General features: G+C 40.2%; 1 protein-coding gene across 1 annotated transcript in view; it reads right to left on the reverse strand.

Moving 5' to 3' along the window:
- abcc4 (ATP-binding cassette, sub-family C (CFTR/MRP), member 4) overlaps positions 1-13452 on the reverse strand; it is a 55030-nt gene extending 41578 nt beyond the window's left edge. The window contains exons 1-3 of the mRNA XM_048234396.1: positions 13188-13452; positions 11838-11948; positions 4915-5035 (exon numbers count right to left, since the gene is read on the reverse strand). Of these exons, the coding sequence (XP_048090353.1) occupies positions 4915-5035; positions 11838-11948; positions 13188-13261 (306 nt within the window). The 5' untranslated portion in view covers positions 13262-13452. The remainder of the gene's footprint in view (positions 1-4914; positions 5036-11837; positions 11949-13187) is intronic.
- Between the last annotated feature and the right edge of the window lie 14030 nt (positions 13453-27482).

Consider the following 27482-nt stretch of genomic DNA (forward strand, 5'->3'; position numbering starts at 1 on the left):
CCACCACAGGGAGCATGACACAAACATGAACAGCTGATCAGAAGGGGCTACAACAACAACAAAGGAGAAAGAAGACATGGCACACTGCGGAGACCAGGAAATTCGAGTGCTCCTTGCCCTCAGGGCAGAAGAAGAGGCATCACATGAACGGGACAGGAAATGGTCCTGTTATTGGAAAGACTTTGGATAAATAAAGGCCGGTCTCAAATAGAGGCCTGGTCTGTTTTAACTTCCCTTCCAAATTACTTTTTATTGTTCGAAGACGTTGATCGCAAGAATCCGACATTTTAAGCAGACACATAGCCTAGTACTGCACTATGATGCAAAGCCTACAGTAGGTAGCATAGAATAGCCTATCCTAGCCTAGCACCGCAGTATGATGCACTTTACTTGCATTTATAGGGTACTAAAAATGTGGCAGCTAACCAAAGTGCAGTCAGTTCTCCCGTGGTTTTGAAAATCACACAGCCTGCTGCATCTGAAGGCCCACGCATAATAAGGCCTACGCTTTTCACTCTACACGCCCCCATGTTGCACGTGAGGTTTTATTTTGCTAGCTGGTCCTGCCTCCTGGCTCCCAAAAATGCCGGATCATGTGAACTGACAAAGCAGGCCGGCAAAATTTCACCTTGTTTTTAGACACACAATGCGGCAAAAAGACGTCTCTTCCCACAAATTTTATGTGATCTCTGTATAAAAGGGGCTATAGATTGGGTAGAATCATGACTCTTTTAGACATTTGTTATTGCACCATGTAACATCATTGACTGGGTAGAATCATGACTCTTTTAGATGTTTTTTGACAAACTGGGTGCCATCTAAGCAAACCCAGATTATATATGGTATAGTTATAGATTAAAGGACCCTATGGTGAAATTACTCCTAACCATCACTTTAACTTGGCAATAAAAGCTGTGGACTGTGGAATTTGACCATTACAATCATTCATTTTACAACTAGCAGAGGGGGCTGTACCACCATGTCCTGACTGCAAGTGATTCCTCTGTGAGCAAGGCAGTATCATATTAAACCAGAGACCTTAGAGTTCATAGACCATAGAGTTCATCAACAAAGAGCCCATTAAAGGAAGACAATAGAATAAGTGATATATCTATGGTCCTTTGTGTCAATATTCTATAGTTTTTATAGTTTTCCAATGAATCTTTCTTTGAATATTATTCAAAAGTCCATAGGCTTGGAAAGTGACCTGCAAACGCAGTGTTCCCCAGACCCCTTATAGGATGAATTTAGTCAGATTTTATGGATCAGTGTCTCCCCTGTGTAACAGGCTAGACCTACTAGCTGATAAAAAGTATTTTCATATTCAACACTATTTAACTGCTTTTTCCAAATATGTAGCTTAAGTTTAAGTTTAAGTATACTCTTTTGATCCCATGAGGGAAATTTGGTCTCTGCATTTATCCCAATCCGTGAATTAGTGAAACACACTCAGCACACAGTGAACACACAGTGAGGTGAAGCACACACTAATCCCGGTGCAGTGAGCTGCCTGCAACAACAGCGGCGCTCGGGGAGCAGTGAGGGGTTAGGTGCCTTGCTCAAGGGCACCTCAGCCGTGCCTACTGGTCGGGGTCGAACCAGCAACCCTCCGGTTACAAGTCCGAAGCGCTAACCAGTAGGCCACGGCTTACTGAAACACTAGGAAAATATCTATAGGCCTATCATGGAGTTGGTAGCACCAGGGCTTAATGCAAGGACATTTTCTGTGCCTGAAGTTAGGCCATCAGACATTTAAGATTTGTTTTATCAAGTTAGCCTTGATATCTAATGTGCTTTGATTTAAGCTTTAAAGTGGTTGCGCAAAAAAGCCTATGGTATCGTGCCGTCGGCCATAAATCAATTTGTAAAGGCAATGTAATTTTTACAGGAACGTTATTAGCTGTTCTTCTGTAACATTCTGACAGGTTACCATTAGAGGAGAGGCCTTGGAACACTGGAACAGGAATGAAAAAAATATATATTTTTGCTCAGAACGAACCGAAAATATTTCAGTCCCTGACAATAACACAATAACAAATTAAGCGATTTCATTATACGTCAGTTATTGTATATTAGGGATTCGTACAGAAAATCATCATTTGAATTGCTGGATTTTTAACAAAGAAACATTAGGCCTACACATTCTATTTAACAAAACAACAAAAAATAACACTATTGATACTGTTACTTACAGATATTGTTACACATTTTTATGAAGTTTATAAAAAACAATTTTCACTTAACATAGGCTCTATCTTCAAACCTCCCAAAGGACTGTCAAATGATTATATAAACTGGCCAGACACTGTTCCCAGACACTGTGGTCTAGTTCTTTTCGTAGAAGCTAAATCAGGATGAGATCTGGAAACCGGGGACGCCATGATGGACAACACACTGACCACACGGAATGGCATGTCATGAAAACATGCTGTGGTATCCAATTATTTTTTACTGTTCAAACCTTACACCGTCCTCTTTATGTTTCACAGTGGATCTGATAGTCATACCACATCAGCTCACAAATCTAACATCTCGTATACAGTCAACTTCAGAGACTCTTTCCAAAGCACCTTCATTCAATCGTCCTCTGTGGGGCACTTCTAAATGCAAAATACTTCTGATTATTTATAACTTTGCCATAACTCTGCTTCCCTGCTAATTTGACTCGACCTTACCCATCCGCAATCCGCAATATTATCTGGGAAGTTTACCCGTGAACAAGCTGGGCCTGCAGGTCATACAGTAGGATGACCCGCATATCACTACAGAGATTCTATTTCTGTAGCGTACAAGCGCTGGCCGCAGCAGTTTTGAACCTCTCAGCTGAAGAGCGAACCATAACCCCCAGGACTGCCTTAATGCCGGTGGCTCCCTGTACAACAGACACTGGCTTACGCCTGCCGATTTTGCAACACGCACGAATTTAAGGACATTTCAGAATGCCTCACAGCTACAGAAAACGAGTGGCAGACAGAGTGGGATGTCACTTATACTACCAGGGGCAAATTTGATATGATTATGCATCATTCCACAAAATGGTTTATCTACTATATCAAGTTCGCTTTGGACAAAGGCGTCTGCTAAATCCATAACCATAAGTTATTCAATAGGCTAAACATATAGCCTTACTGTAACTCAAAGCTGATAGACTGATAGTCATTTTGATCAGCTACAGACGAGTGGCACTTATAGGCTACCAGAGATTGTTTTTGAGTTCAATCATTGCAAATTTCTTATAATCTTTAAAGCAGACCTATCTGCGGGCATGTAATTGGGCTACAGGTTTTCTACAGGAAAAGCATGTTTGAACGGGTACTGCTCTAGTTTGTTACAAAGTACAAAATGGAGTGAAATGCTTAGTAATAAAGTTAAATCTAATCTAATCTACTGGATCCAAGATTAAATGGATGGGACTGAGGTTAGTTAAGACCCCACCCGCCCTGCACCATAAAGAAAAATAAGAGAAGTCCATTGTCAAAAGCACCATATCCAAACTAACCAAAACAACCTCAGTGTTTCCCATACATTGACTTATTTGTGGCGGCCCACCACAATATCAAAATTGGCCACCACACAATGATTTTTCCTGTTGCACTAAATTGTACTTAAATCTGGTTCATCTGCGCTAATTTGTTAAAAACTGTTGCATTCAAGTTAATTCTGCAAACCTACCACCACAAATAGAATTCCATTCTGTGGGAAACACTGAACCTCCTCTCTTCCAAGAAAAAATAAAATGTTGTGACCAGTTGGCACATTTTGAAAGACAATGGCTGACTAATCAAAAGTCGGATATTTTCTGCTTACAAATTTCCCAACAGCATTTCAGACAAACTCTTACTAGAAAAAAGCATAATGGAACGCCACTCAAAACTGGAGTTCCTACTTCTAAACCCAGGGCAATCCATCTATTCTAGTGCTACTTTAAAGGGGAACTTGGCAACTATTTCAACTTAATAAACCCTTTTAGAAATCATTTGGATGGTTAAATGACCTGTTCCAGTGAAAATGGTGACTTTCCCCGCTCCCCCTAGCGTCCCCAGGCGGAAAACCAACCTTGCAACTTTGGGACTACCGTCCCGGTAAGAGAAGTGAGAAACAAAAAACTCCTTTTCAATTTTTTTGTTTCTTACATTGTATTATCCACATTGTTCTGCTGAACTTATGCTAACTGTTTTGCTAGCTTGGAAACAAATCCATGTGCTTTATCGTTACTTTTTTCCAGTTTGAAATAGCATAATGCACAGCTTCTCCAGCAGAGGGAAATATAGCTAACCCTACCAAGGGGGGCTTTAAAGGTCAAAACTGAAGGCCGACCTCGGACGAATACAGCATAAAAATCTATTGGTCCGGTGCACTACCATCTCAATGTATTTTGGTAACAGTCTAAAAATACTGCAAACAGTGAAGCAAACGGTATTACAGCTAATTATAAATAGGCAGTGGGCCATTAATTGACCATAATTCATATAATAAATTATGCTGATAATCCTACAATATGCCTCCTTTTTGTGTCCTCATCTAAAGTAAGCGGTAAAACTACATGTCTTCCATCTTGACAATCTAAGAAAACCAATGCTGTCTACACTGCACAGACATAAAATAGACTCAACATTTTAGGACTTATATAAATACTTTCTTGACTCTAATCAGTGTTTCCCATACATTGACTAATTTGTGGCGGCCCACCACAATATCAAAATTGACCACCACACAATGATTTTCCAGGATGTACTAAATTGTGCTTAAATCTGGTTAGCATCATAACCACGCTGCGCTAATTTGTTGAAAACTGTTGCATTCAAGTTAATTCTGCAAACCTACCACCATAAATAGAATTAAATTATGTGGGAAACACTGCTAATGTAAGTATTCTATGCAAAATCTATACAAGACTGTTGGTTGTTTGCGTACCTCTATGAAAGTAAATATTCCCAAGACTGCGTAAGGTTTCCAGTAGCATCTGATGACTGCTTTGGCCAGGTTCGGATCTCGCAGCTCCTTGGCAGCTTTCCGTACCTCCGCATCCCAGTAGCTACAGAGAAAGAGATCTTAATAATTAAAAAGTCTTTTGGCCTCATCATGTTGACCCAACATCACTTTAAGTAGGCCATTGTCAGTAATGAGCGATGAATCAAAATGTTTGACAGGAATAACATTTCACATTCCCTCTACTGGAGAGCTAGGTGAACTGCTATCAGTTGTTTGCATAGAGTTTGACTGTCTTATTATATCAGGGGATCTAAACTTGCATGTGGATAATCCTGAAAACAATTATGCCAAGGAATTTATTGCACTAATCGATACTTTCTCCCTAACACAGCATGTACAGGGGCCAACACACTCTCTCGGCCATACCCTCGACCTTGTTATCACAAAGGGGTCTCGATGTCTCTACAGCTGTTAAAGACCTGGCCTTATCTGATAATTTCTGCGTGTTCTTTGATGTGTCTATGTCCCCACACACTCAAAACACAGCCATGATGGTAAAAAGGAGAATCATAAATGATCAGACAAGTGCTCTCTTTGAGCAAGCACTTTCACTAAAGTCAAGTCAGCTGTCAGACTTTGAAGACTTATTTGATCACTTTAATGCAAAAATGGCAAACATTATGGATGACATTGCTCCATTACAATTCAAGAAAGTTAAGGACAAACAGAAAGCACCATGGAAGCAAAATCCAGCAGTTAAACTTCTAAAAAGAGAGTGTAGGAAGACTGAAAGAAAATGGCGTAAATACAAACTTCAGATCCACTATGAAATAAATAAAGAGATGCTCCGCACATATAACTCTGAAATATGCAAAGCAAGACAGTCTTTCTTTTCTAACATTATCACTAGAAGTTCAAATAACACTCGTATTCTATTTTCAACTGTTGATAAGTTAACAAATCCCCCCACACAATTAGCGCCTGAACTTCTCTCAACTAATAAATGCAATGAGTTTTCATCTTTTTTTAAAGGTAAAATTGACAAAATCAGACTCAACATATCTGCTCAATTACAAATTCAACAACCTGAACTTCCAGCAACAAACAGAGGGAAACTAAACTTGATGTCAGAGTTCAGCTTGATAGACTCTGAAACACTTGAAAAAGCGGTACAGAATCTCAGCTCTTCCACATGTGTCTTAGACACTCTGCCTACCAATTTCTTCAAAACTGTTTTTCACCTCATAGCGGTGGAGGTCCTTCAAATTGTAAATGTATCACTGCTGTCTGGCACCTTTCCTAAGTCACTGAAAACAGCTGTTGTAAAGCCACTTCTCAAGAAGAATAACCTGGATGCCTCCATGCTAAACAATTACAGGCCCATATCCAATCTACCTTTTATTGGCAAAATTATTGAAAAAGTAGTCTTTAATCAATTAACCACCTTCCTAACATCAAATGGGTATTTTGATTACTTTCAGTCTGGTTTTCGGGCAAATCACAGCACTGAAACAGCTCTCATTAAAGTTTCCAATGACATACGCCTCAACACAGATTCAGGTAAAACATCAGTCCTAGTGCTACTGGACCTTAGTGCAGCATTTGACACTGTTGATCACAATATTTTACTACACAGACTAGAACACTGGGTTGGATTTGCAGGCATAGTTATCAGCTGGCTAAAATCATATCTGCCATCGGAAACAGTACCTCAACACCAACGTCCTTGACCTGTGGTGTTCCCCAGGGGTCGATCTTGGGGCCACTATTATTCAACCTCTATATGCTCCCACTTGGACAAATTATTCAAAATAATTTGATTTCATATCATAGCTATGCAGATGACACACAAATTTATTTAGCTCTATCACCAAACGACTATGGTCCTCTTGAATCTATGTGTCAGTGTATAGAACAAAGCAACACCTGGATGTCTCAAAATTTTCTTCAGCTGAACAAAGAAAAAACTGAAGTAATTATATTTGGTAAAAATGAGGAAAGACTTAGGGTTGCCACTCTCCTTGACACAAAAGGGTTGAAGGCAAAGGATACTGTTAAAAATCTTGGTGTATTAATTGACAGTGATCTAAATTTGAACAGCCACATGAAAGCGATAACTAAATCAGCTTTTTACCACCTCAAAAATATTGCCAAACTCAGAGGGCTGATGTCAAAACATGACTTAGAAAAACTCATTCATGCATTTATCTCCAGCAGGGTTGATTACTGCAATGGACTGTTCACAGGCCTTCCTAAAAAGACTATTAAACAGCTTCAGGTGATACAAAATGCAGCAGCTAGGACTCTAACAAAAACTAAAAGAACTGACCACATAACTCCAATTCTTAAGTCCTTGCACTGGCTTCCAGTAAGTCACAGAATTGACTTTAAAGCACTATTGCTTGTTTATAAATCAGTAAATGGAGCAGGACCTAAGTACTTGTCAGACATGCTTCAGCAGTATACACCTTCTCGTCCTCTCAGGTCCCAGGTGAAAAACCTCCTAGTAAAACCTACAGTTAGAACTAAACATGGTGAAGCAGCTTTTAGCTGCTATGCGGCTCAGCTGTGGAACCAACTTTTGGATGACATTAAAAAGGCCCCAACTGTAGCCAGTTTTAAATCTAGACTGAAGACCAAACTGTTCTCAGATGCTTTCTGCTAACTGTGCCGAGTTACAAATTCTGAATCTGCCTTGATAATTATTCTACTTTGTCTTTTATTACTTTTTTTACTACTTTTGCCTCTGTTTTTGCTTACTAATTATTCTTTATTTTTAAATGATTTTACCTTGTGTTTTAGGTTTTCTTTTTCTTTTTACCTTTTAACTATTCTTTGACTATATTGCCCTTCTATGCTTTTATTTGTTATTATTGTTTGGTTTTGTTTATGTAAAGCACATTGAATGACCTCTGTGTATGAAATGTGCTATATAAATAAACTTGACTTGACTTGAACAGAGCTCACTCACCATCACTAATAACAGCACCACTAATAACAGGTTATTTACATTATTTGTTGTAGCAGTAGTAGGCAGCTACATTTTCGACACATCAGGGACACACACACACACACAAACATTTTATCTAGCCCATCCTATTATGAACAAAAACATAAAAGCAACATATAAGAAGCTCAACAATTTTACTGAGCTACAGTTAATGCAGGAAATCATACACTATGTATTCCACATGACTTATAGCACATATGAAAACTCACACTGATACAGAAATAAACCTGTGCAAAATATTTAAGAGAAATAATGTTTTTTCTTTTGTGAGAAATTTGTTGACATGTACTATGTGCTGTTGAAAAAACAAAATTGCAATTCATTTCTTTAGTGTAATGACATACTATGATGATGTGATGCTATAAAAGATGTGTGATCTTTGCTGGTATGGGTCTTTAACTCTGAAGAACAAAAAATGTCTCCATCATATAGTTAACGAATGTAGCAAGATTGCTAAGGATACGTCTACACGATACGTCTACACGAAACCAACCAATGTTACACTGGAGAAAACAGGCATAGGTTGTAGTAAGCTAATGTTTAACTAAGTTAAAGGAACCATATGTAAGATAGTGGCAAAAACTGGTACTGCAATCACTTTCAAATTACTGTAGTGCGGTGTATCCCCTCCCCCTCCCCTGACTCAAGGTTGCCAACCCGGATGCCAAAACACTACTGACTTTTTGATTACTAGATAGGTGGAGGGTGGCTCGTCAGGCCAAAACACAACATGACATGACAAAACACATCAACATCAGTTGAGGGCTGCAACTTCACTTTTTAAATGACAATATCATGGCCGGACTACTGTTATCAGTGATATAAGTATTTGAAATGAACATGATTTCTTAATGTCTAGTGACTCATCAGGGCCATTTTATGATGAATTGAAATACATTTCTTACATACGGTTCCTTTAAGCTAACGGTATGCTTCTAACTTAGCCACAAAACACTGATACCGTGTGCACATAAATCATGACGGAAAAGAAAAACATTTTAATATGGCAAACAAATGGTTTGGTTTGTTCTGACAAGCAGAGTGTCAGGTCAAGTGCGGTGGCTGAGTTGAGGGGTGGGGCTATGTAGTCATTAAAATTGCCGGCTTTGCTGTCTACACGGCAAAAGTTAACCGGCGGTTTAAAACAAAATCCCACTTCGGAACCCGGTTTCAAAAATAGTTAACATTCCTTCACTCCATAAGAACAGAGCACAAAAAAAGCCTGGTCGATCCCAGTCAGTCCTTGTTTTCAGAGTTCACATTGCTTCTGTTTGTTGTCCAAGAAATGTAAGACAAATAGATACAAGAACTCTTATATACCCACTGTCACCAGCTTTTTAAACACTCTCACTTGAGTGTTTTTTTGTGAGCGGGAGAGAGAGAGTTGGGGTGGGATCCGGAAAGGACCACAGGGCGGGAATCGAACCCGGATTGCCGGCGTACGGTGCAGGTGCCCCAGCCAGTCGCGCCACGGCCGGGGCCCACTTGAGTGTTTTTATATAGTTTACTTATGTTTTTATGTTGCATTCATGTCCACTGTTTTGGTGAGCCCTCATGTTGTATTCATGTCTATTTATGAATATGCTCTCTCAGCCTGCTGCATAATAAATTACCCCTTGGGCATAATAAAGACGCCTTGAACCTTGCTATTAAGCTTGACTATAAAATATAGATCATAAATAATACATACATATATATATATATATATATATATATATATATATATATATATATATATATATATATATATATAAATACACATATATATATACATATATATAAATACATATATATACATACATACATATATATATATATATATATATACATATACATATAAATACATATATAATACATATATATACATATATATATATATATATATATATATATATATATATATATATATATATATATATATATATATATATATATATATATATAAATACACATACATATATATATTATAATATAAATATATATATATATATATACATATATATATATATATATAATAATATGATACGTATTAAAACGTAATATAATAATATTGTTAATAATAATAATAATAATAATAATACATAATAATAAAACGCCGTCATATTACATGCATATTTATTATATGTATATCATTATTATGCGTAATAATAATAACTTGCATGTATATCATATATATATATTAATATCAAATGCATTTATTAATAATTACAAAACGTAATATTGATGCATACGTAATAATAATATTATTAATATTATTATTATTGTTGTTACAAAATCATCATAATATTGTAATAATCAACATACGTATTATTTAATAAATGCATTGGTTGTTGGCTGTAATAATAATAATATGGAAATACGTAATAATAATATGTAATAATATTAAAATTACGTAAACAATAATAATAATAATATGAAATTGATCTTCATCACATTAATAATATTATTATAAAAACACATTAATAATAATAATAATATCATCAAATTTTTGTTCATATTATATATGTATATTACAAAAATTATTATTATTATTATTATTATTAAAATATTATTATTATTAATATTAATATAAATGCAGTAATAATGTGAGTATGTAAATCTTTGATATTGCATGTGGTATTGCGTAAAAGACGACGTCTTGCATAATACGACGCGACGCGACGCGACGCGACGACGACGCGACGACGCGACGCGACGCGACGCGACGCGACGCGACGCACGCACGCACGCACGACGCATACACGCACACACACACACACACACACACACACACACACACACACACATACATACATACATACATACATATATACATATATATATATATAAATACATACATACATACATATATATATATATATATATATATATATATATATATATATATATAAACTTTTTTTAAATATCTCTAAACTACCTGAACATACAAACCACAAAAGGCACCTGGTCATGTAATACAGTCCCACAATAAAAAAGCTATTTTGTTAGATTAGATAAGATTCAAACATTCCTAGTCAGCTTGAGCAATTTCACTTCCGAAAGGAATGACCGTTTAAAGGTTTACTGAAGTGCAATTGTTTTTATGCTATCTTACTTGCCAACTTCTCATTCAAACTTCACAATGTGACCATATTGCCATCAGTTTTAAAAGAAAAAGAAAAATAGAGATGATTGAAATAGAGCCTTTTTGAGTGGCTAATTTAAAATGCCACTACCTGGCTTTTACAACCTCGGGGTTCAAAACTACACTAGACAAATGTGCAGATTTGCTACAAAATAGAAATTCCGGTTCAAAACACGTTTAGCACTTTTCCATAAAAAGACAACAGATTTATACCTCAACAAATGGACTACAAATATAAACCTATGAAGATGAGGATCATCAGAGTGCATCATTATAATTCTCTTGAAATGATTAGGATGGAACATTTTTCTACCGCTGATCTAATTTCAACTGTTCATCTGTTAACCCAGAAGTCCTTATCAGGATTAATTTAAAATGACTGTGTGAACGCTCCTACGCACAAGTAATTCAGGGTTCCCATCCATTTTCACTGACAAATTTCAAAACCTTTCCACTACCTTACTAGGTTTTCCATGACTGTGGGAACCCCATTTATTCAACTCTGCTGACACTTCCTGAGTGTTTTTTTTATTTTTTTTATCATATACATAAATCAAGCCATTGTATACATTACATTTAGTGACATACCTGACACTTTTATCCAAAGCAACTTACAAAAAAGGGAACTATCAAGGTACTGAGAAGGACATAGCACTACTCAAGAGAATCAGGTGACATGCATAATCCCTTAAAAAATGCCCCACACAAACCTGTTATGTTAGAGTGCATGTACAATGGTTAGCTGTGTGTGTGGTTGCTGGTGCTACTCACCTCCCTAGCTCCTCTCCTAGTCTCTCTGACCCATCCTCGGGAAGGACACGGTACATGTCACCCTCCTCTAGTCTCCTCTTGTAGCCGACAGAAAATATGGGATTCAGCCACCTGGTGAGCAAGATTAGAGAGACACAAGTAAGGTGAACAGCATACAGATCTCGATTACACAGTTGTTTTGAAATAGTATTTCCTCTTTCTCTGTCTTGCAATTTAAAAGATAGTTTACCATGCTAACATGAGAAAAGAATATGGTAAAAATAAAGAGGATGTTCCCCGTAATCACAGGACCATTACACAGTTATGCAAACTATTTGAAGACAGCACGGAACATTTTTTCATTATGTAGTACTTGATGGTATGAAAAAAGAAAATGTCACAGATTTTTTTTTTTTTTTTAACCATGTAGGCCCATTTCAGACTAACCTTACAGCTTGACATACAGAAAATTATTGATACTGAACCATACAGTTCACCTGTCACCTGAAACTAAATAAGTAAAACATGTCTGTATGTGGACTGCTCAATTGCACTTTAAATACCACATCAGAGCAAGCTGCTTTTGTGTTGCATGTGATCTGGCTGTGCATGTTACACGTGGCATGTGTATGTTACATATGGTTTATGTTTATTTAAAAGACATTTATTGTTATTGTTTTAATGTCTTTAGCACTGACAGAAACAGCATTCGGTTTTCATGTATGCAAATATACATAAAGAATTTACAAATATTTAATATGAATGACTATACTTGTTCCAGATTTTAAAAGATGTGGCCAGTTGAAAACATAAGCCAATTAAAGCCAGTATGTTGATATAATGGTACACTAGTGTGAACTGGGCCCATAGCCATTTGCAATTCCTCTTGAGATATTCTCCAGACTTAAAATATAGCCTTCCATTATTCACAAACACAAAACATTACAGGGGGGGAAAACAATTAACTAACTGCCACAAATCAGGAGCTTACTCAAGGTGAGAAACTGAGGGACATAGTGTGCGAAAGTAAACGCTGCTAGGAGGCTAATGGCCAACCCAACATCCCAAATCATCTAATCAAGTTACCTATTCATCTCTATCTTGTTCATTGTTTAGGTTAAAGTGTAACAGCGAGTTACGTTCATTTCCAACAGAGACGCGTTAACCATAAGCCAATACATAGACTAACAGATGATGACAGTCTCTCGTTATGGTTAAAGTTGTGTAGCCAGACGCTAGAGAAAACAAAAATCGAGGAAGTGATTAGCCACCCCTAGAACACAAAAAATGTTTGTTACGGCACAAAGAAATGGACTCATTTTTACGTTTTTCGACTAGGCTATGATGCCTAAAACAAGACAGATAACTTACCAGAAAAATATCTTGGATATAACATTAGCTTTTGCAGATGGATTGTTCTTCGGATCTTTACTTCGTGGCTCCATAGTGTTTGTGGACGTCCTAAGATCCTCGCTAATGCAAACCACCACGCCGTTTCCCCTCAGGTAAGTGGGCTACTTCCCACAGCTCATGCGGATATGTTGTGCACAGTTGTGTAATTTCGCCGCACGCACATGTTGGTCAGGCGAGTGGTTCGTTCGGAAGTTACTTCTCCTCAGCTGATGAAGTTGGAAAAGAGTTTTAGGTGCTCTTTGGCACCGCCTATTACCCCTCTGATTGGACTTTGCCGCAATTCTCGTGAATTCAATTGGTTGACACCCTTTAGTCTTAAAACAACAGGAAATTAACGCGTTTGTTTTTGTGTTTGCTTTAAATAGAGATAGATCACTGATTCTGTCCTGTCCTGTCCTGTCCTGTGATTTTGGCACTGTGGTGCTCTGATAAACTACCTCCAACTCAACATTGACAAGACAAAATAACTGATCACTCATGCATCAAAATCACCCCCTGGACTCACTCACATCACCATCCATGGCCAACCAGTTGCACAGGTCAGGACTTTCAAATAATATCTTGGTCTCACCATTGACAATAAGCTTAACTTCAATGAACATGTCACCATCACACAGAAACGTGCACAACAGAGGCTGTATGCCACACGCAAACTAAGATCACTGTATGTTGCCCCCCATCTCCTGCTAGGCTACTCTAAGCATCATCCAACCCCTTCTATTGCTCCCCCGTTTCTTCACCATACTAAATGTCACCAGCAAGAACAAACTCATTAAAATCTCACACTTAACATCCAAGATAATACAGCTTCCCACCCCCAGCCTCACTGATGCAAATGACACAGCCACCACACGCCTTGCACGCACCATAGTAGCCCTGACCATCCCCTGAACCGGTTCTTCACCCTACTCCCATCTGGCCGCAGATACAGAGCTCTGGACTGGAAAAAAGCACACAAAAGTTTTGTACCCTCAGCTATCACTGCACTAAACAAACTCCTGTGACAATCATCCATCCCCCCTATTAGTTTGTGTTTATGTTTGTCTGCACTGTCCACCTTTTTGCTTGTATTGTGTTGAGGAGGGAGGGAAACTAGGGGGTATGGGGTGTGTTATGTAATATGTTATATGTGATATGTATGAGGCTGTGTATATCCTGCATGGAATGAAATGATGTGTGTGATGTGTATTCTTATAGGACAATAAAGACTCTGTACTCTATATTCTGATCTATAAAGAACAGTGTTCTTTATAGATAGATAGATAGATAGATAGATAGATAGATAGATAGATAGATAAATAGATACTTTATTCATCCCGATGGCATCTACAACCATAACACAGCACACATATCTCACATAGGCCTACATAAAAATCACTCACAGAAATGTAAAAATATATATGTATACTTTAAGAACAATATGTAACAGGGAATAAGTTATAAGGTGTAGATGTTATGACCACAGTCCAGATTGTGTAGAAGGGCTAATATAGTCAGGTGGACAGCAGGTGAAGTGATGGTAGGGGCTGAGAGAGACAGGCTCATGCTGAACAGTCCATTTATCCCCTCCCCTTTTGTGTGTCATTAAAAAGTTGGATGGTCCTGTGGACAAAGGACCTCCTCAACCTGTCTGTTGAGCATGACAGTGACAGAAGTCTGCCACTGAACATGCTCCTCTGTTTATTCGATGTTTGTTTGATCGTCAGCATCCTACTCATGGTCTGTTTTTTCTGCTGTTGTTGTATGTATAATCATTAAATATACATCATTTAATAATTAATAAATGATAATCATTAATATTACTGTAGAAAACAAGATAAATGGGAATAAGAGAATCATTGAAAAGCTGCTTACTACCAGGGTAATCGTTTGTCTTGACATTATTCACATAAAAAAGTAAGTGTGTGTGTGTGTGTGTGTGTGTGTGTGAGTGACAAGTATTTCTTATCTTATTTTATGTTACAAGAAACTATTGAGTTGTGCAAGCATTTTGATAGCTCCTAAACTCAAACATATTTACGCTCAAACTAGATGTAATTTATGTGCTCTCCTGCAATCGGCTTCTGGCCTATATTCATTTTTTACATCCATTAAAGCCAGAACTTATTCATGCCCATGACACATTTTTATTTTAATTGTAAATATTATATATTTCATCATATTACTTCAGTATAAATCTGATATTTACAGCTCTGGAAAAGATGCACATTTTTCTGATTTCATCCTGTTGCTGAGTGACCTTTGAATGAGTTGACGGTCAAATTTGCAGTGGTCTCTTAATTTTGAATATGTCCGTCAATGCATTTTAATGTCACTCAGCAACTGTAGGATGACATCAGAATAATGTGCAGTGGTGGTCTTTTAATCTTTTTCTGCAGTATATTCTGATATATCAAATTATATAGTTTAACTATTTTTTTGTGATTGTTTAGGATTTATTTTTTTTAACTCAACTTTCTCTTCTGATTATGGCATAATAAATATGAGCAATCACAATTTTTAGTTTTGTCATGTGTATAGCCACTTAGCTCAAGATACCACACCACACCGATTATGCCCTGTGTCTCTGTGGAAGTGCTTTGAGTTGCATAGAAAAGCCTATATAAATAACAAAAAAATACTCACCACATTTCATGTTACAGAAAAAAAACTGTGGGGCTTTTCCTTAAAATGCCATTTTTAGTCTTAAGTCACAACTTACAAAAAACTGTAATCTAAGTTATCTTTCAATCTGTGTAAGGTTTTTAGTATTGATTAATACCTCTAAACAAGTAGGTATTAAGCAACATTTTCCAATCAGCCAAGCATTGCAGTCAGCAATCTGATTCGCACTTGATGAATGCAGCTGACCTTGGAAAAAACTGTGTATTTGCAAAACTGCATGATCAACTGCCACTTAGGCCTATTTGTTGCTGATAAATACGGTGTCTTGTGATGGATCTTCTCATAAACCTAATGCATCTAGCTGTATTAAGGCAGGTGTCTTTTTTAAATTATTTTTTTTCATGTAAACAACATGTCCTGAAGGACACTGTTGTCATGACAGCATGGTAGGCTACCAGCCGTGACTATGTGGAGCGCTCATTAAAGTCTCCTGACAATGACTCATCTGAGAAACCTCTTCTACTGACAGTGATACTGTCATAACCATGTATTTCAGTCCACTATTTATTAAGCCACTTTTAAACATGAAATATAAAAAAATGAATAAAATTCTGAATTTAGTTGAAAAGGCACGCATCTCAACTTCTTTCTGCTGTGTTTTCATGTTTTAACTTAAGTTAGTTTGTAAATTGAAGTTGTATCTCTTGAATTAATTGAAAACAGCATTTTTACACTAGTATTTTTCAGCAATGTTCTCCTTGAAAATTTTGTTTTTTTCATCCAGGTTAACATAAATGGCTTTTCTTCCCGCAGAGTAAACAACCAAACGGTACATAAATATTTAGGCTCTTAGTGGTTACAACGATTTCCAACAGACTCAATTTACCACTGAGTTGCAGTATAATGTACAATGAGCTCTTGCATGTAAATATTTTGTCCTGATGTTCTCCCAGACTGTAAAAAATAGTGTTCTCCATACATGGAGAACTGTTGTAGGAGAGGTTGGTCGGTTAAACCAGTTTGTCTTCGGTGCTCTGTCTGGACATCACTACAGACGTACTGCCACATTTCCGACGTGGCAAAAAAAGACACCTGCCATTAATTGTAAACAACATGTCCAGAAGGACAGATCAAATCATCTGAGTCACAAAAGACAAACACAATATGCTTCAGTTAATGACACAAAAAACCCTTTCATGAATATACCCATAAAAAAACATTCCCAGCACTGATGGAAAAATAAGTGAACTCTGGTTAAAAACTGATTGTCAAGTCAAGTCAAGTTTATTTATATAGCGCATTTCATACACAGAGGTCATTCAATGTGCTTTACATATAGGATTAGGAGGAATTTTAATCTTATCTTCCTCACAGAACTGTTCCAGTTCAGGACATCTGGTGTAAAACCCTCTCTTGAGAATATTCCTCTTTTGGTTAAGGCCTGGGCTCTACTTGGGAAACTCCAAACTTTCTATTCTGTGTAGATTTGCTTCTATGAATCATTGTTCAACTTGTCTTATCATCAGCTGGAAGACAGCCAGCATTCTTAGCCACTGCACAGCTTAGACCTACAGTAGTAGGCTACTGTGCAAAAGTTTTAGGCACCCATTAGATTTGTTGCTTTAGCAATGTTATGATGACCATATATGTTGATTTCTCATTGTCTTTATTAGAATTCAACCAGAAGATGGAATATAAAAAAACAAAAAACAAAAACGTTATGCCTGGTTCAGGTTCTAATCTTCTGCACCCATTTTATTGGTTGTTTTTGTAGTGTGCAAAGTGTTTTGCAGTGTTTTGCAAGGGGGAAGCTGATGCCGGTTGATAATGGTTCTGGTACTAACACATTGCATCAGAAGTGGGAAGAAGATGATGACACTTTGACAGATCGAAGAACTCATTGAAAAGCTACAGGAAGAGTTCATTGCTCACCCAAAGTGGAAAAAGCATGGAAAAAGCAAAGAGCTTTAGAGACAATTCTGACACTGTGTTCCCACCTATACAACACCTATACAAGTCACCAGCGATGTATGTTTCAGGTGGCTCGTCCACTTTGTGCCAAAATGCTCTTGACACAGCAACGTCAGTTTTAGGTGAGCCACGGCCATGGCAGCAGCTGATCTCGACACCCCCATCGTAGCAACGGTACTGTATGCCGTCTACCACAGAGTTAGCAAAGAGCTACATATCCTACTTGTCTCTGTGTGTGTAACCAAGTCCGACACCAGGGGTTACACCAGTTAGCCTATAGTCTAGGCCTATAGGTAAAAAGGATCTGTTAACCGATCAAACCCATTTCCAGTGAATCATGCTAGGCAAACAGTGTCAGACTGGTTATTGCAAATACAGAGAAAAGAAAGATATGTAGCCTCTTATCTAATAAGCAAATTTCTCAAGACGTTGGCGTGTTCCTTTAATGATGGCAAGCTGCCCAGTCCCTGAGAGCGTAAATCAGCCCTAAATCATGCGATGCCATTTAGGAGAGCGGTGTTTACTCCACAGAGGACACCCTGCCTGTTCAGTGTTTTACATGTGGTGGACTCCATTAACATGTTTACCTACAACTCCTCCTTGATGTGTTTAGCTGTTACTCCAGGGATATTTGGGGATCTTTAATTTAGGGATTTTATTTGGCTTGGTCATCTTGGTTAGGTATCCACTTCTAAGGAGACTAATCCATAGGCCTAGAAAATCAAATGTATAGACAATTTGCTGATGTAGGCTGATGAATATTTAATATTTGTAACATTACTTTGTAGCCTTTTCCAGTTTTATAGCAGATCAACTAATCTTTGTTGCTGGTCTTCTGAAATCTCTCTCTTGCCAGCCATGGTTCACATCAGAGGATGCTTCTCATCAACAGCAAACTGAGAAGTCTTTTATGTTAAAGCAGCTCAAACCCACACGTCCAAACTCATAATTGATTGAAGTTGTGGAATTCTGGGGTATTCTGTCTGTATTCTGATGTGTTCCTACAGTATGTTACTCCTGTGTGTAGTATATAATAGGCTCCATGGATACCATTGTACACAGCAAGGTCATGCTGCCATGCTGCTCGGAGACGTCTCCGAGGCCTCAGCCATAGCATGAGCCAAGTGAGATAGCGCTGCCTTGTTGTTTTGGGCCAGGGTCAGTGTTTTTCCAATCTGGTTGTGCCCGGTTTTGTGCAATAGTCTGGGGGCAGCCATAGCCTACTGGTTAGCGCTTCGGACTTGTAACCGGAGGGTTGCCGGTTACCCCGACCAGTAGGCACGGCTGAAGTGCCCTTGAGCAAGGCACCTAACCCCTCACTGCTCCCCGAGCGCCACTGTTGTTGCAGGCACCGGGACCGGGATTAGTGTGTGCTTCACCTCACTGTGTGCTGAGTGTGTTTCACTAATTCACAGATTGGGATAAATGCAGTGACCAAATTTCCCTCACGGGAAATATATATATATATATATATATATATATATATATATATATTTGGTACCTGGCATGATTTGCATTTGTAAGGTTTTAGTATAACAGGCTTTCTCTCAGGATTTGAATCTGAGACGGATCGAGGAACTGACTCGGGGAGCTTCTTCTGTCAGGACGCTCAGTATTCCGCTTCCACATCACTTCTGACCCACAGTAGCTTTTCTTGAAGCCACTGGCATTGGGGTTCACTTACTTTTCCAACCAACATTGTTGAAATGTTTGAATTATGTATTCAATATGAACAAGAAAATGCAAGAACTTTTGTGCTATGAGTGAAAACAGATTTTGTTTTGTTGTTGTTTGTTCAGTATTGCAATTCAGATGAAGATCCCCATCAGACAGACCACATCTTAAAGGGACCAGGCAACGTTTTTGTGTTAATTACTCATCTTCGTAAGCCGGTATATGGTTAAATGACTCAGGGCGAATGAAGACTCTCTCGCCCGCCCCTACTGCCTGTAGGAAGAATATCCCGCTAGCAAGTGTGGTGATTTTATCTAGACATAATAACTTGTGTGTGTGCATACTGGTTTATTGGAAGCATGCTGGTTTATTAGAAACATTCCATCTTATATAAGGATATTGTTTATGCAACTGTTATGCAACATTTACTGGAAGTCATGAGACTGAGCGGTCAGAGACTAAGAGTGAAACTGAGGAGGAATGACAGAATACACATACACACACGCCTAGTAACACACATTTTTTAATGTTTAGATGAGAAGGGTTTTCCACCAATATCTCAAGTCCCAAAACGTTCTGATTGGCTAAAAAGTGCCTGGTGACGTTCCTGAGGATAGGAACGCCTCCCAGGCCCCTGAGAGCATAAAAGAAAGAGCTCAGGCACACTCAGATCAGATCTCATCGGGGTAGCAGCTGCCACTCATCACTCTATTGCCTGACGGTCCAGTCCTGACGCTGTTTGGATTGTATTATCACTGCAATACGGTGAATAAAGGATCAACAGTCTTCAGCTTCTCTCGTCTTGGTGTTCTCCTTCGGGTCTTTGACATCAGAGTGCTAGTTGGATTGGAGGTTCGGGAAAGTGGATAGTTTTTCCACAACACAAGTTCAGTGTATCGTACCCGCCGACCGAAGCAGGATCAGTTTTCATCCTGCATCCACAGCACAGAGGCAGACTAACGAAATTCTAGAGATTGTTGCAAACGTGTGTATAATGGCAGAGCCGGCGAAGAAGCAGCGAAAAGCAGGTAGACGCCCGATAGAAATATTGTTTAATTTTGCGATTGAGATATCCACGCACTGGTGCCCCCTCTGTGACGTTCGCCCCCCGGTTTCAGAGCTATTCTAAATGCAAAAATGCATAGAGGGAGTTATAACAAAACCGTGACTGTTAAACTATAAGCTATATAAGGTAGGCCCTATGCTAGGCTTATTCATGGGCGGATTATGAACTTTCGGGCCCCTGGGCCCAGATGTATTAAGGGCCCCCTACGTATTGTTGTATATGTGGAAGGGGGGGGTTTGGGGGTCCTCCCCCAAATTTTTTTTTATTTTTTTGATGTGATTTCCTGTATTCTGGTGCATTTTGGGGATGGCCAATACTAAATTCAATCAGATTCATAGCCTACATCCTGATTTGTTGATATTGAGGCAATGATTCCATACAAAGGCTTGGGCTTCAGGGCCCCCTGACCCCTTGGGCCCCTGGGCCTGGGCCCTGTAGGCCCGTGCAGTAATCCATCCCTGGGCCTATTACACAACATATATTGTCACTAGGCTATGCTGGCGACCCAAATAAAATCTCCTTTGGGAACCAACAGTATCAAGCGGACTTAAGCTGCCACCTCTTGGCGAAAAGTTAATAGTTTTGCATATCAGTAGTATTTCACGCAGCTGCGTGAACCACGGAAAGTGGACACTTCTAAATGGGACCCACTGTACAGTAGCTGAAGGTCTGTGGCTAAAGCAGCCATAATGAAGAAAGTGTTATCATTGTTTGGATACTTCACACACACGTGGTTTTTAATTGCATAGACTACAACTACCAAGCTGGAATCAAAGCACATCGACTCCCCTCTCACACCCTAAACACGCACTTCGAACAAACAAAAAGCGTCTCAGTCTCACGGTAGGCTAGGGTTAGGGTTAGGGTTAGGCAAAACTAGGCAAAACTGTATCGGACCGGTGTAGCGTTGGTACTAAATCGTCCATCGCAAAAAATGATTTTTGTAGCACGTGCAACAAATATGTGTAGGTACAGCCCTGTCCTGGATACATCTCTCAACGTGCGCTCTAAAACATTTGGTTTAAATGGAGATGTAGATCATCACGTGTGCGTTAATAAATCTATATTGCGGCGAGTTGACACATATTATTCACTTTGACGAATTTATGTTTCAGTCCTAGTTACTTTACTTTGAGCCTTGCTCTTCCTTACTTGAATTAGCCTAGCCTACCTTTGAAAATAGAGGAAGTAGCCTAGTGGGTGTTTGGGAATGAACGTTGACTCCGATGCTTTTTGAGACTTTGAGCAGAAATGTCCCAGTCCGGTGTTTAGGATGCATCATAGACAGGTTATCTTTCAGGTAGCCTATATTTTTCATAAGAAAACCATCACGTTAGTGAACGTGTTGTGGCTAACTCACTTAGCTCCTGCTAGTCCTCCTAGGTTATGGTCATAAGAGAATGGAATGACAGTCGAAAGATAGAATTAGTGCTGTTATCAGTTTGCTTGGTAGCCTATAACCGCATTTATGGTTTTCTACAAATACATAATCAAATTGGCCTCCATCACTCAACCAATGCTAACGGTAACATTATTTTACCTACCTCCTAGGCTATAACTTACAAGATTAACATAGCCTACCTGCAGTAAAAACCAAGCATGTCCGATAAACATTCTCAGATTTATTTCGGCTTCAAGAAGAAATGGGAATTACATTTAATGTGGAAATCATCCTACCGTTATTAGACGTTCTCTGCAGTAAACTACAGTGTTGTCCTTGTCTTTCCAATCCACTTTAAATTAACTTCCAACAAAATTACGTCTCACTGCAACGATGCGCCATCTGGTGGGCAAACGACTACTAACGCCAATACTGGAAATGCAGTCAAATGATGATGAATATTTGGTTTTCCTTTAATCCTGCTGAATTTGTAATTATGTATCGGCTGTTCTAATTGCCGATACCGATAGTATGTGCGTGCCTGTGTGTGTGTGTGCGTGTGTATATGTGTGCACCACCATCTACAGGCCAATGAGTGTACAGTCACTAAATGTACACATAACTTAATTTTTTTAGACCCCCCCATAAATGAAATTCTACAAAACTTGGCATACCCCCAGAGAATGTCAGGTTAATCATACACATAAAATTTGGTGCAGTTCTGAACATCTTAACTGAACTTGGGGCGATTAAAGCAGAATGATATTGCATTTTCAGTTTTACAGGGGGGGGGTGCAAAACACAAATGAGTGATTATGGGCTAGGTTGATGTGGGCCCTTGAGACCAACATACCATAAAAATTTCTTCGGGGACCAAACTAAATTTTTCCGTAAAAGTCTAGTAGGGCTACATACCCACCAAATTTCATGTGCCCCGGTGTTTCGGTGTCCCGGGTATCGTTGACCAAAATTTCAGGAAGTAGATGTGAAAAAAAAAAAAAAAAAAAGAATTAAAAAAACGTTGACAATCCCTATATGACTGCTTCACTTCGCCGGTCATAATAATTCGTTCTAAAGCAGTTTTTCCCAAACTTTTTTTCTGGGGACCCACTTTTTAAAAATGACAGACCATCGCGACCCATTTCACTTCAGATCTAACATGCAACCACCAATATTGTTTTAGGCCACAGGTTCTCAAACTTTTATATGCCCCCCCTAACCATTCTACACTGCCATATGTAGCCTATACGTAATAGCGTCTGGCCTACTACCACTACTATTACAGGGATTGGTGATGCACTGACTCAGTTTCCCACAACTCTCAATTACACATTAAACAATGTTAAATATTGTCAAAGCTATAAAATTCTCGCTCAGTTTTGTACAAACACACAACCTCAGGTTTTCCTCATCCTGCTTTGAACACAGTTGTGTTGCATTTTGAGCACCATCAGCGTGGAAAGTTACCTAAAAGATAACGTTTTAATGCGCACCTTAGATTGTGAGCCGCGCACCAAGCACTGAAAAGCTTTCACCTGCTAGCATACATTACCCTCGTGGACTGAGCACGAGCATTTAGAACAGTGTGTCGAACCCCTTCTGAACAATCCATGATGCTCTGGTTCCCCTTAGTGGCCAGACCCAAAGTTTTAGCCTGTCCGGGCAGGGGTGCCACAGAGAACCCTCCATCTGAGACAATAAGTCCTTCCTCAAGGGTAGAGGACTCGGTGGTCCCATTGTTAACTTTTGCAACAAGTGAAACCATGGCATGCTCGGCCACCTGGGAGCTATCAAAAGCACCCTGTGGCCTGTTTCCTGGACACGACTCAACACTGCCCAGATCAGTGGTATCGGAGGGAAGGCATAAAGCAGGAGGTTAGCCATTTTTCGTGGGGCCAGAGCATCCCTGCCTAGAGACTCTAATTGTTCCCCATACCACAGGGGACAGTGTGTGGTCTGTTTCGAGGCGAACAGGTCCACTGCTGCTGCACCGTAAGTGTTCCAGATCATTTTCACCACCCCTTTGTGTAAACACCAATCCGCTGGCCTCGGGCCCCCCCGGGACAGAGTGTCTGCCACAGTGTTGAGGCGGCCGGGAAGGTGTCTCGCACGCAGAGAGAGAAATCGTGTCTCCGCCCAAGTCAGAAGTGCCAGTGTCAGCTGAAGGGAGGGGAGGGACCTCGTGCCGCCCTGATGATTTATATGAAACACCACTGAGATGTTGTCGGTCCTGACCAATACATGCTTTCCCACCAGAACATGCTCGAAATGTTTCAGAGTCAGGAAGACTGCCTGTAATTCCAGAAAGTTGACATGGCATCGTTTCATGTGAGGACCCCACTGACCGCTCACTCCTCGATGCTGCCACACGGCGCCCCAGCCCATGAGGGGTCCGTCGTGATTACCTCCCTGCGTGCAGGAGATGGGCCCATAGTCACTCCGGACAGCAGGAAGTCCTCCCGACGCCAGCGGATTAGACATGAGCTGCAACTTTCTGTCACTTCGTGCCAAGGTCTGCTTGAACATTGCATGCAGACAGGCGTGGCATAATCAGCCACCGTTGAAAGGTCGTAAGTGCAGTAGTCCCAGCTGAATGACTGCGTTTTGCTGCTGTGAGCAGTCCTGCCAGTCTCAGTAGTTGAAGGATAAGGTATCCTGCATCCTGTCTGCGGATTCTTGTAAGGGCATGTTGAATTGAATCAGTCTGGTTCTGGTGAGCCCACCGCATTGTCCTGGAATCCAGGTGCATGCCCACAAAATTCACCAATTGGGAAGGAACGAGGCAACTTTTTCTCCCAATTGACCCTGAGGCCTAGGGCTGTGACATGGCGTAAAAGGCGATTGGCATTGGCTGTCGCCTGCTCTGAGGTTGCTGCACACAGTAGCCAGTCGTCCCATGCGGGTAGCACTAAGATGCCTTCCTGTTGTAAGGGTTCTAGAGCCACCTGGATGAACTTTTGTAAGAGACGGGGCAAGAGAAAGCTCCTCAAGGGGAGTACTCTCTGAACTGATCGTTTTTTTGCAGAAAACTGAACCGAAGAAACTGCCGGTGCTTCACCCCAATGGGCACATGAATATAGGCCTCCTCTAAATCTATTGTGATGAACCATGCACCTGGTTCTATGGCTCGAATCACATCTGCTGTGCGCAAGCGCTTGTCATGAACCTGAGGGTCTACTTCCTCTAAATCTATTGTGATGAACCATGCCCCTGGTTCTATGGCTCGAATCACATCTGCTGTGCGCAAGCGCTTGTCATGAACCTGAGGGTCTACTTCCTCTAAATCTATTGTGATGAACCATGCCCCTGGTTCTATGGATCGAATCACATCTGCTGTGCGCAAGCGCTTGAGGAACATGTTCAAGCGTCTCAAATCCAGGATGGGTCTGAACCCCCCATCCTTTTTTGGAGTAGAATCCTTCCACATGAACCTGAGGGTCTACTTCCTCTAAATCTATTGTGATGAACCATGCACCTGGTTCTATGGCTCGAATCACATCTGCTGTGCGCAAGCGCTTGAGGAACATGTTCAAGCGTCTCAAATCAGGATGGGTCTGAACCCCCATCCTTTTTTGGAGTAGAATCCTTCCCACATGAACCTGAGGGTCTACTTCCTCTAAATCTATTGCGATGAACCATGCACCTGGTTCTATGGCTCGAATCACATCTGCTGTTCGCAACATGCGGAATGGCAAGCGCTTGAGGAACATGTTCAAGCGTCTCAAATCCAGGATGGGTCTGAACCCCCCATCCTTTTTTGGAGTAGAATCCTTCCACATGAACCTGAGGGTCTACTTCCTCTAAATCTATTGTGATGAACCATGCACCTTGTTCTATGGCTCGAATCACATCTGCTGTTCGCAAGCGCTTGAGGAACATGTTCAAGCGTCTCAAATCCAGGATGGGTCTGAACCCCCCATCCTTTTTTGGAGTAGAATCCTTCCACATGAACCTGAGGGTCTACTTCCTCTAAAATCTATTAAGCGATGAACCATGCACCTGGTTCTATGGCTCGAATCACATCTGCTGCTGTGCCAAGCTTGAGGAACATGTTCAAGCTGTCTCAAATCCAGGATGGGTCTGAACCCCCCATCCTTTTTTGGAGTAGAATCCTTCCACATGAACCTGAGGGTCTACTTCCTCTAAATCTATTGCGATGAACCATGCACCTGGTTCTATGGCTCGAATCACATCTGCTGTTCGCAACATGCGGAACGGCAAGCGCTTGAGGAACATGTTCAAGCGTCTCAAATCCAGGATGGGTCTGAACCCCCCATCCTTTTTTGGAGTAGAATCCTTCCACATGAACCTGAGGGTCTACTTCCTCTAAATCTATTGTGATGAACCATGCACCTTGTTCTATGGCTCGAATCACATCTGCTGTTATAGCGTTTTGAGGAACATGTTCAAGCTGCTCAAATCCAGGATGGGTCTGAACCCCCCATCCTTTTTTGGAGTAGAATCCTTCCACATGAACCTGAGGGTCTACTTCCTCTAAATCTATTGCGATGAACCATGCACCTGGTTCTATGGCTCGAATCACATCTGCTGTTCGCAATACGCGGAACGCAAGCTTTGAGGAACATGTTCAAGCTGTCTCAAATCCAGGATGGGTCTGAACCCCCATCCTTTTTGGAGTAGAATCCTTCCACATGAACCTGAGGGTCTACTTCCTCTAAAATCTATTGCGATGAACCATGCACCTGGTTCTATGGCTCGAATCACATCTGCTGTTCGCAACATCTTGAACGGCAAGCTTTGAGGAACATGTTCAAGCGTCTCAAATCCAGGATGGGTCTGAACCCCCCATCCTTTTTTGGAGTAGAATCCTTCCACATGAACCTGAGGGTCTACTTCCTCTAAATCTATTGCGATGAACCATGCACCTGGTTCTATGGCTCGAATCACATCTGCTGTTCGCAACATGCGGAACGGCAAGTTTTGAGGAACATGTTCAAGCTGTCTCAAATCCAGGATGGGTCTGAACCCCCATCCTTTTTGGAGTAGAATCCTTCCACATGAACCTGAGGGTCTACTTCCCTCTAAATCTATTCATGATGAACCATGCACCTGGTTCTATGCTTTTGCGAATCACATCTGCTGTTCGCGAACATGCGGAACGGCAAGCTTGAGGAACATGTTCAAGTTCTCAAATCCAGGATGGGTCTGAACCCCCATCCTTTTTTTTGGAGTAGAATCCTTCCACATGAACCTGAGGGTCTACTTCCTCTAAATCTATTGCGATGAACCATGCCCCTGGTTCTATGGCTCGAATCACATCTGCTGTGCGCAAGCGCTTGAGGAACATGTTCAAGCGTCTCAAATCCAGGATGGGTCTGAACCCCCCATCCTTTTTTGGAGTAGAATCCTTCCACATGAACCTGAGGGTCTACTTCCTCTAAATCTATTGCGATGAACCATGCACCTGGTTCTATGGCTCGAATCACACCTGCTGTTCGCAACATGCGGAACGGCAAGCGCTTGAGGAACATGTTCAAGCGTCTCAAATCCAGGATGGGTCTGAACCCCCCATCCTTTTTTGGAGTAGAATCCTTCC

Source organism: Alosa alosa, chromosome 23 (genome assembly GCF_017589495.1).
Source record: "Alosa alosa isolate M-15738 ecotype Scorff River chromosome 23, AALO_Geno_1.1, whole genome shotgun sequence".
Classification (NCBI taxonomy): Eukaryota; Metazoa; Chordata; class Actinopteri; order Clupeiformes; family Clupeidae; genus Alosa; species Alosa alosa.